The sequence below is a fragment of the Nannospalax galili genome, unplaced genomic scaffold (genome assembly GCF_000622305.1).
Source record: "Nannospalax galili isolate Female #2095 unplaced genomic scaffold, S.galili_v1.0 scaffold786, whole genome shotgun sequence".
NCBI lineage: Eukaryota > Metazoa > Chordata > Mammalia > Rodentia > Spalacidae > Nannospalax > Nannospalax galili.
This window is the reverse complement of record NW_008355774.1, coordinates 614,979-624,179: the sequence shown is the minus strand read 5'-3', so window position 1 is coordinate 624,179 and position 9,201 is coordinate 614,979. Positions and strand designations below refer to the sequence as shown.

Sequence of the window (9,201 nt, the reverse complement as noted above, 5' to 3'; positions counted from 1 at the left end):
GCTGTGTCTTTTTGAGACAGGGTCTCCCTGTAGCCCCAGCTGACCTGGAACTTACTATGTAAACCAGGCTGGCCTCTAACTCAGAGAGATCCCCCTGCCTCTGCCTCCCAAGTGCTGGGATTAAAGGCATGAGCCACCACACCTGGCTTAAGCCCTTTTTTATAGCTGCATCTGCCACTTGTTTCCTTATTGGTCCCTTTTTGGACAAGTCTGTTCTATCCACATGCTTTTTTCTGCTTGGAAGTTCCCTGATAAGAACCCATTCCTGATCTAGCAGGTAGAATTCCTTTTTTTTTTTTTCTCTTCCCAAGACTTCCATGTAGCACCTATACTATGGTTATCAGCATGCATGTCTTATTTTCACAAGATTGTAGATCTCTCAAAACAGGTCTCTCTCTAAACAAAATAATAACAAAAATGATGTAAATGTCAGCACTTATTGCCCTGGAGCAGTCAAAATAATACCCTGACTAATATTTAATGGAATTTTGGACAAAGCTAAAGACATAGGCTTGTTTTGTTTTATTTCGTTTTTGTCTGAGACATGGTCTCCCTGTAGCCCCAGCTGGCCTGTAACTCACTATGTAGACCATGTTGGCCTTGATCTCACAGAGATCCACCACCTGCCTCTGCCTCCTGAGTGCTGGGATTAAAGGTATGCACATCACCCCACCCCCCCACCCCCCAGCCTCCATAGTAGGTTTTAAAACACTGGAAGTAATGATTCTGAGATAGAATGTTACACCTAATGGTTGGTAATTATTCCATTATTTGTGATCCATCTGCTATACTTTATATACTATGTTAGATGTCACAGTGGTGCAGAGCCATATATTCCACCTTGAAAAAACATGGATGATTAGTCAAGGTCAGCAGATGATAGTTATAGCACGGAATTGCAAGGAGTTGATATTGCCAAGTGTAGTAGTATATGCCTATAATTTCAGCTGCTTAGGAAGCTGAGGCAGGAGGATGGCTTGAACTCATTTCAAAGCTAACTGGGCTATGTAGCAAGACCTTCACTCTTTCCTTTCTTAAACTTCCTTCTTCCCCAGTGGAGGCATTGGAAGAAGTCCTGCTGAACAGCCCTGCAATCTTTTTTAAGGGAAGTTGTTACTAGTGAAGGATAAGGAAAGAACTTCTTGGAGTATTGTAATCGTTTTGTTTGTTTGTTTGTTTTAGTTTTGCTTTTTCTTTGGTCTTTTTGAGACAGAATCTCCCTGTAGCCCCAGCTGTCCTGGAACTCACTGTGTAGACCAGGCTGGCCTTGAACTCACAGAGGTCCGCTTGCCTCTGCCTCCCAAGTGCTGGGCTTAAAGGGGTGCACCACCATGCCCAGTTTTGTAGTTGGATGGTTTTGGGGTTTTTTTTTTTTTTTGGTCTTTTTTGAGATAGGGTCTCCCTGTAGCCCCAGCTGTCCTAGAACTCACTAGGTACACCAGGCTGGCCTTGAACTCACAGAGATCTGCCTGCCTCTGCCTCCCAAGTGCTGGGATTAAAGGCGTGTGCTACCACACCCAGCTGTAATCAGATTTTTAAGAGATAGAAGTGCCTTGGTCTGATAGAGGCCTAGCATACTGAATCTAGATAAGGCCTTAGAAGCTTGTTTTGGCAGGGGAAAGGTAGGAAGGTGTTATCAGGTGGAACCTTTGAAAACCTAGCAGAGCATAGAAGAAAGTTAGTGGACGAGAGAAGGCTTAGTGGCTAAGAGTGCTTGCTCTGTAGCAAGCAAGAGGACCTGAATTCAAATCACCACTACTCACATAAAAAGAAAAAACGTAGAAACGCCTTTTGGGTTAAGCCCCATTATTGACATGAGACTGGATGGATCAGCCCCAGAGCTCATCACTGGCCAGTTGACCGGCCAGCCTAGCCAAAATGTTGAGCTTCTGGTTTAGTGAGAGACCCTCTCTCGAGGTAATGAAGTGAAGAATGTCTTGGTCTAGCCTCTGCATGCACATACCCATACACTCAAATACAGGCAGCACGCACACATGGTTTGCTTGATAACTCAAAATGCACATCTTAGAATGATGGGGAAACAGCTGAGCTTGGGTAGCTAGCATGCACATACCCATACACTCAAATACAGGCAGCACGCACACATGGTTTGCACATCTTAGAATGATGGGGAAACAGCTGAGCTTGGGTAGCTGCAGCAGTAAGGGGTACAAGAAATTCTGTAGAATTTGATTCAGAAAAGCTTGCTGATTAATCAGGTTGGGTGGTCCTAGAAATCTACAGAGGAAGTAGATGACATGGAAGAAACAGTACTATAGCTGACTTTTGGGTGCAGTCCTGTTAGTGGTGAGAAAGGATTATGATAGTTTGTGTTCTAGTGTTTAGGCAAACACATACAGCTTCCATGAGAAGCACTTTGCCATATGGTTGGCACATATCTTTAGCCCCAGCACTTGGGAGGCAGAGGCAGGTGGATTTCTATAAGTTCAAGGCCAGTTTGGTCTACATAGTGAGTTCCAGGACAGCTGTGGCTATAGGGAGACACTGTCTCAAAAAGACAACAAAAAATGTAGTATTTCTAGGGTTAGGGAGATAGCTACATTGGTAAAGTGCTAGCCTAGCATGAATGAAGCCCTGAGTTCAGTCTCAGCACTTGGAAAGTGGAGGCTGAAGAATCAGAAATTCAAAGTAAGTTTGAGACTGTCTCAAACAAAGTAGAACTGCTGCCGTATCCCTAGAAATTTTGCTTGTTAGGATCTCGGTATTTGTAAAGTATACATAGCGCATCTAAAGAAAATGTTCCCAGGGCTGGAGACATGGTTCAGTGGTTAAGAACACTGACTGTTCTTGCAGAAGACTCAGATTCGAATCCCAGCACCCACATGGTAGCTAACACCTGTCCGTAACTCCAGTTCCAGGGGATCTGACTGCCTCTTCTGTCCTCTGTGGGCATTGCCTGACATGGGTGCACTTACCTATATGCAGGCACTACACGCATAATCATAAAATAAAATAAAAATATTTTTAAAAAAAGAAAATGTTCCCAGCAACCTCTATTTCATGTATGATGTCAGTCAGTTTGCTTTATCATTTATTACTTGGGGTGGGGATGTGCATGTGAAAGTTAGAAGACAACTTGGAGGAATGAATTCTTTCCTTCGACCTTATGGATACTGAGGATCGAACTTTGCTCGCTGCCTTTTTTTTTTTTTTTAAATGATGGAGTTCCAGGGAGCAGATTTACCTTCCCACTTTAAATAACAAGTGGTAAAGTGGACTAGAAAATAAGTAGTAGCAAGCTGGGCATGGTGTCACATGTCTTTAATCTCACTACTCAGGAGGCAGAGGGTGGTGGAATCTCTGAGATGAAGGCCTGGCCTGTCTAGTCTACATAGCAAGTTCCAGGCCAGCTGGGGCTACAGAGAATCCCTGTCTCCAAAAAAAAAAAAGAAGAAGAAGAAGAAAAGGTAGATCTGTGTGGTTCTTCATTGGCTAACTCAAAAAGCCAGAAATCTTGAGTTGAAAGTATTGGGGGCATGAAAGTAGGCTTGAACACAGGGATTTTGGATTACAGTGTTTCTGGGGGTTTTTTGGGTTTGTGTGTGTGTGTTTTCTATCAAAAGATCTTTATATGTAGCCTAGGTGTGCCTCAAACTCTTTTTTAGACATTTTTGTGATGACTTAAGTGGACACTCTCAGTGTTGGTTCCAGTCCTGTATCTGCTTTATAACATTAACTCGACTAATCATTCATGGTGGAATAGGATAATGAATGTTAGTTATATATTCTCAAGGTAGTTTTGTTGAAAAATAGATATTCTTTGATTTTTATCTTGTCCCAACTCTTTCCCCCCTCAAAAAAAAAAAAATTGGTAGATAAATAAATCACAAATTATACAAGTCTCCTGAACTTGGATATACTTCTGTTCTTTTTCTCTCTTTTTGTTTTTTTGTTTTGTTGTTTTTCAAGTAACTCAGGTTGGCCTCAGGCTCACTATGTAGTTGAGGCTGGCCTTGAACTTTTGATCCTCCTGCCTCGACCTCCCAAGTGGTGGGACTATGGGCATGTACCACCAACCCCAGTTCTGCTTTTCTTAGCATCTTCCACTTTACAACATACAAATTCTTTTTATTTTATTTTTTGAGGCAATTTCACTATGTAGCTCAGACTGAATTTAGCTAACTGTATTCCAGGCTGTCCTCATGAGGCCTTAGTGTCTGGAGTGTTGGAATTAAATGCCTTACAACAGGCAAACTCTGTAGAGTAACTAGTTATGTTAGTAAATATGTCATTGTATCATTACTTTTATCAGGCAAAATGGAAACTCTTAGAGTAACTACCTTCACATATTGTGTTAATAAATATGTCACTATATCATTACTTCCATAGTGACTATATTTACTCTGGTGATTAACTCCAGTTTTGTTTTTGGAGGCTTGGTCTCACTGAATAATTGAAGTGGGCCTGGAACTCTGGAACTTCCTACTTTGCTTTTTTTTTTTTTTAAGCTGTGAGGTAGGTAGGCTGATTGATTGGTTGGTTTTGAGACAGTGTTTCATTGTGTAGCCCTAGATGCCCTGGAACTCCCTATGTAGACTAGGCCAGCCTTAAATTCACAGTGATCTATTTGCCTCTACCTCTCAAGTACTGGGATTAAAGGTGTATGCCACCCCCTGGGTGACCTCAAGTTTTCAGTCTTCTATAGCTGGAACTCCAGGTATGAACTTGGCTTCACTCTTATTCTTGGTCAAGTGTGCTTCTAAGGACAATGACAAGTCGTCTGCCTCTTTAAAATCTTACCAGAATACAATGAAATGAAAAGAAAGAGTTTTAAGGGACATCATCATGAATGAGGTAGAATACATTAAATAATTGCACTGGAGGGATGTATATAAACAGCATATAACAACACTGTTACAATACATTAATTTTCATGAAAAATAATCCCTCTTTATGACTTAAGTTCATTTTGGTTGGCTAAACAGTTGATGTATTCCCCAGCCCTATACACCTTTCTTTGTGACTATAGCTTAAACTATGTAAAACCCTGTGCAGATTCGAGAAATGATGGAGTCCTTTGAAGGCCCTCAGCCTGCAGATGTGAGGCTGATGAAGAGGAAAACAGGTGAGAACTTGCTTAGTTCCTGCTGTTACAGTTCTCTTCCCCCTTCCCACCCTGACCCTAAGAACATCCTGATACCCCCCAATCTTCAGACACATGAATTCATAATGAAAGGTTTGCCATGGCTAAGGAATGTGACTTTGAAACGATGTTAGCATCTGAGGAACTTTTTTAAAACCTTGCTTTTAGGGACTTTCTTTTCCTTTGGTAAGTAATGATTTTAAACTCCTTGTTTGACTGTTCATAGTCGGTTGCATGGTTACTTTAAGTGTGGAATCAAATCAAGTGACATTTAATTCAAGAGGCTATTCCTTGCCATGGCAAAGTATCAAGAAGATCCCCAAGTCAAGTCACATTTGTAAAGCTGCTTCCCAATTGGCTTTGTCACGCAGTGTTGAAGCAGTGGGAGAGAGATTCACCTGTTATAAAGGAACTGACTAACACGAGTATCCCGTCTATATCTGAATGCTGTCTCTAGGTGTAAGCCGTGGTTTCGCCTTCGTGGAGTTTTATCACTTGCAAGATGCTACCAGCTGGATGGAAGCCAATCAGGTTGCTTCACTCACCAAGTCTAGATATTCATGAAAATGGAACAAGTCTGTACAATTTAAAAAGAAGGTTAAAGGAGTGGTTTGTTCCAAAGGAGTGACTTTAAAAAAAAAAAAAAAAAAAAAAAAAAAGCTTTGTGTATATTAAAATTGTTATTACTAGACTAATATAGTACAGAGGTAACAAGGACATTATTGCAGAATTTGTTCTGCTTTTAAACGTGGCTACCTGACAGGACTTTACCTTTGAAAATCTGTCTAGGTAGTTACCAAAATATCTAGATGCTCCACTTTTCCCTAGCTGATAATATTCCTATTTATTATATTCATTGAGAGTTTAACAAGCTCTCCTTTGACAGTAAAGGGAACATAATAGAAGTCTGTACCAGGCATGCTTTCAAGTTATTCCTTATTTCTGCCTGGAGATGGCAAGCTGCCTAGAGGCATGACTGCTCAGACTAGTCTTCAGGGGCTATTTAAGGACCAATAGAATTTATGAACAATAAGGTCTGATGAGACTGGTCTGGAATCGATGTCCTGTTGCTGTATAATCTAGTTATGGCAGAATGAAGAATTGAATCTCCCTGAGAATGCCTGTTATATTCTGTTTAAAGCAGATCATTTATGGTAGCCTTAACTGAAGTCTTATCATGTGTCAAGATAATGTTCAGTGCTTATTTATTTTATTTTTATTTTAGCGAGGACTCCAAAGCACAATATACTGAATGCCTTTAAGCAAGTGCATTCTAAGAAGTTGTTTGGCTCATGTTTTTCTACAACAGTTTATGATTTGAGTCACCCAAGAATAAGAATTATATTCTTTGATTGGCAATATAACCATTTATAACAAGACTTACTTTAAGATAAGGGTATTGCTTTGATTGACGGATTTGTTTTTGAGACTCAGTTTCTTGCCAGGCATGGTAGCATACGCTTGTAATATCAGTGCCCTATCTAAAAAAGAGAAGGGGGAATAGACTCAGTTTCTTACCTCAGAAACTACAACCCTGTTAATTGTGGTGACTCACACTTGAAATACTCAGCACTCAAGACTGAGGCAGGAAGATTGAACTACAGAGTGAGACTCTAACTTTTAATTGCAGCCTTATCTTTTAAAGTTGAACTTCATCCATTTCATACCATGGATACCATTCTAGTGAATCTAGGACATGTACTGGCTTGTTGTGTGTCCACATTCTTAATATCTTTTAATGCAGTAGGTGTGTCTGAATTAATGCAAGAATAAAAACACTTAAATTAAAAGCTACAAGACATTTAAAAGTCTCTACAATTTTAATGTATACAAAGCTATATTAATAATGTTTCCTTACAATTCAAATTCACTCCAGAAATAAAAGGCCAGTAGGATTAGGGACTCAGTGGTAGATTGGAGTCTTCCCCCCCCAACACAGATCCCTCCTAGTGGGATCTGTTGGCTTATTTGTGCCTTTGTACATTATAATGCATGGATGGCCCTTCAGTTCTTTTCATCTTAGCCAGACATGCAGTCTTGCCTTTAGATTCTACAGAGGCAAAATTTACATCGTGTCACATGTTTTAGGATTTGTGAGGACGAAATTTCCCAACAGTGGTTATGTTAAAGGGATTAGACTCCTTTTAGAACTCTGAATATCCTATTTAAATCTGTTTTTAATAGTGTTAGACATCTACTACTTCACCATGCCTCCAAAAAATAACAGAAGATGCTCCTGTTTAATGAAGGCTCTTTGGGGGCAGGTGCTAGGGTTACTGTGGGCGACATTGATTCAGCTTGGAGTTTTGACCTTTTCAAAGTAAAGTCCCTTTTAGTCACCTTGTTGACTTAAAGAATGAGGTGGTGTACACTTTTATGAACTTTTCCTACCCCCTGAAGAAACTTCATTGGCCTCCTGGTTACTCATCCTGAAGAGAGTACCATCCATTTCAGTGAAAAACACATCTGTTTCTAGGACATGACATGGTTGCATTTAGCAGGAAAAAAATCTCATTTAGCTGTTTTAGAGTTGGTGGCATTCAGAATAGTCCTAAGAAAGAGTTATAATCAAGTACCCTTTAAAAATGAGTTAGACTCCTTTTGTTCCCCTCCTCCAAAAGAACACATCCTGAAGCAAGAATTTGGGAGAAGGGAACTATAAAGTCTTTCACATTACATACGGATGGGGGACTGGGAAAAAGTGACGCCAAGCCCAAGGAGACACCAGAGACAGGAGACAGTCTCAGAACTGGGAGAGATCTGTCTTCTGCTTTTGAAATAGACTGTCACTCTCCGGCAGCCTGTCAATGCTAATGTTAGAACTTCTGTCTCTGCTGGAGACACAGCCTGGTACATGTCAGCGTTTAGTGTTTGGCAGCTTTCTCAGCACTCCCTGACTCCGTTTACCTTTACTCCGCATCCCATTCTCTTACTGCCTATCTGAAGGATTGGATGGGCAGAGTATAGGTGGCGGTGGTTGGTCCTCCCCGTATGTTGTCCATTTAATTCCAGAGCACTGATTTTTCCGAAGTGTGCTCTGCCCTGGGAAAATGGACACATGTTCCTCACAATGGGAATAATTAATTACTTTTCTTTTTTTACAGAAAAAATTGGTGATTCAAGGAAAGCACATTGCAATGCATTATAGCAATCCCAGACCTAAGTTTGAAGATTGGCTTTGTAATAAGGTAAGCATGTGCTCTTTCAAATAAACAGAATCATCTAGATTTTGCTGTTTTTCTGTTTGGCTGTTTGATATCCAAACAAGAAAATTAACACAATCACCAGGTTTTATCAGAAGTTTATTTTTGCGCTTTCTCTTTTCTTTTAGAGGACAGAATGACTGAAATTCTATAGAACTTTTGTTTCATGGAGTTTCTAACCCAGAGTTTCGATTAAGATTTTAGGTGTGCTGGGTGTGGTGGTATATATTTTTAATCCTAGCTCTTGGGGAGGCAAGGACAGGCATCAGATCTGTGTGCATTCAGGACCATCCTGGTGTACATGGCAAGCTCCAGGCTAACCAGGACTACATAGTGAGACCCTAGTACAAAAAAGGTTGTAGGTATATTTACTTTATGGTTGGAATTCTGAAGGTCTCAACTTTGGCATACTTTTTTTTTTTTTAATATTTATTTTTTATTTTATGTGTTTGTGTGTATTGCCTTCATGTAGGTAAGTGCACCCATGTCATACAATGCCCATGGAGGACAGAAGAAGCTGTTGGATCCCCTGGAACTGGAGTTACAGACAGTTGTTAGCTGCCATGTGGGTGCTGGGATTCGAACCCGGGTCTTCTGCAAGAACAGTGTTCTTAACCACTGAACCATCTCTCCAGCCCCAGCATACTCTTTTAACTGTATCAACAAAAACCCTTGAACTTTTGTATACAAAAATACTGGTCTTGTCACTACTACATTTTGAACTTAGTTGTAAATACTGTTATTTTGAGAGCCCTTGGGTTATTCTTCATGTGTCTGGTGAGAGACAAGGTAGTGTTTAGATTACGTTGTGTCTGCATATGTATCATGGTCCACATAATGCTCTTTCAGCAAAAGGGAGAACTTAGTGAGTGACCTGCTACATACAAGATATTT

The 9,201-nt window shown here is 40.4% G+C and overlaps 1 protein-coding gene across 4 annotated transcripts in view; it reads left to right on the top strand.

Annotated features, from left to right (window-relative positions):
• The window catches only part of Rbm5 (RNA binding motif protein 5), a 37,298-nt gene that overhangs the window by 7,051 nt on the left and 21,046 nt on the right, over window positions 1-9,201 (top strand). For all 4 annotated transcript variants that reach the window (XM_008853148.2, XM_008853151.2, XM_008853150.2 and 1 more), the window contains exons 5-7: window positions 5,017-5,086; window positions 5,562-5,635; window positions 8,209-8,292. In XM_008853148.2, the coding sequence (XP_008851370.1) occupies window positions 5,017-5,086; window positions 5,562-5,635; window positions 8,209-8,292 (228 nt within the window). The remainder of the gene's footprint in view (window positions 1-5,016; window positions 5,087-5,561; window positions 5,636-8,208; window positions 8,293-9,201) is intronic.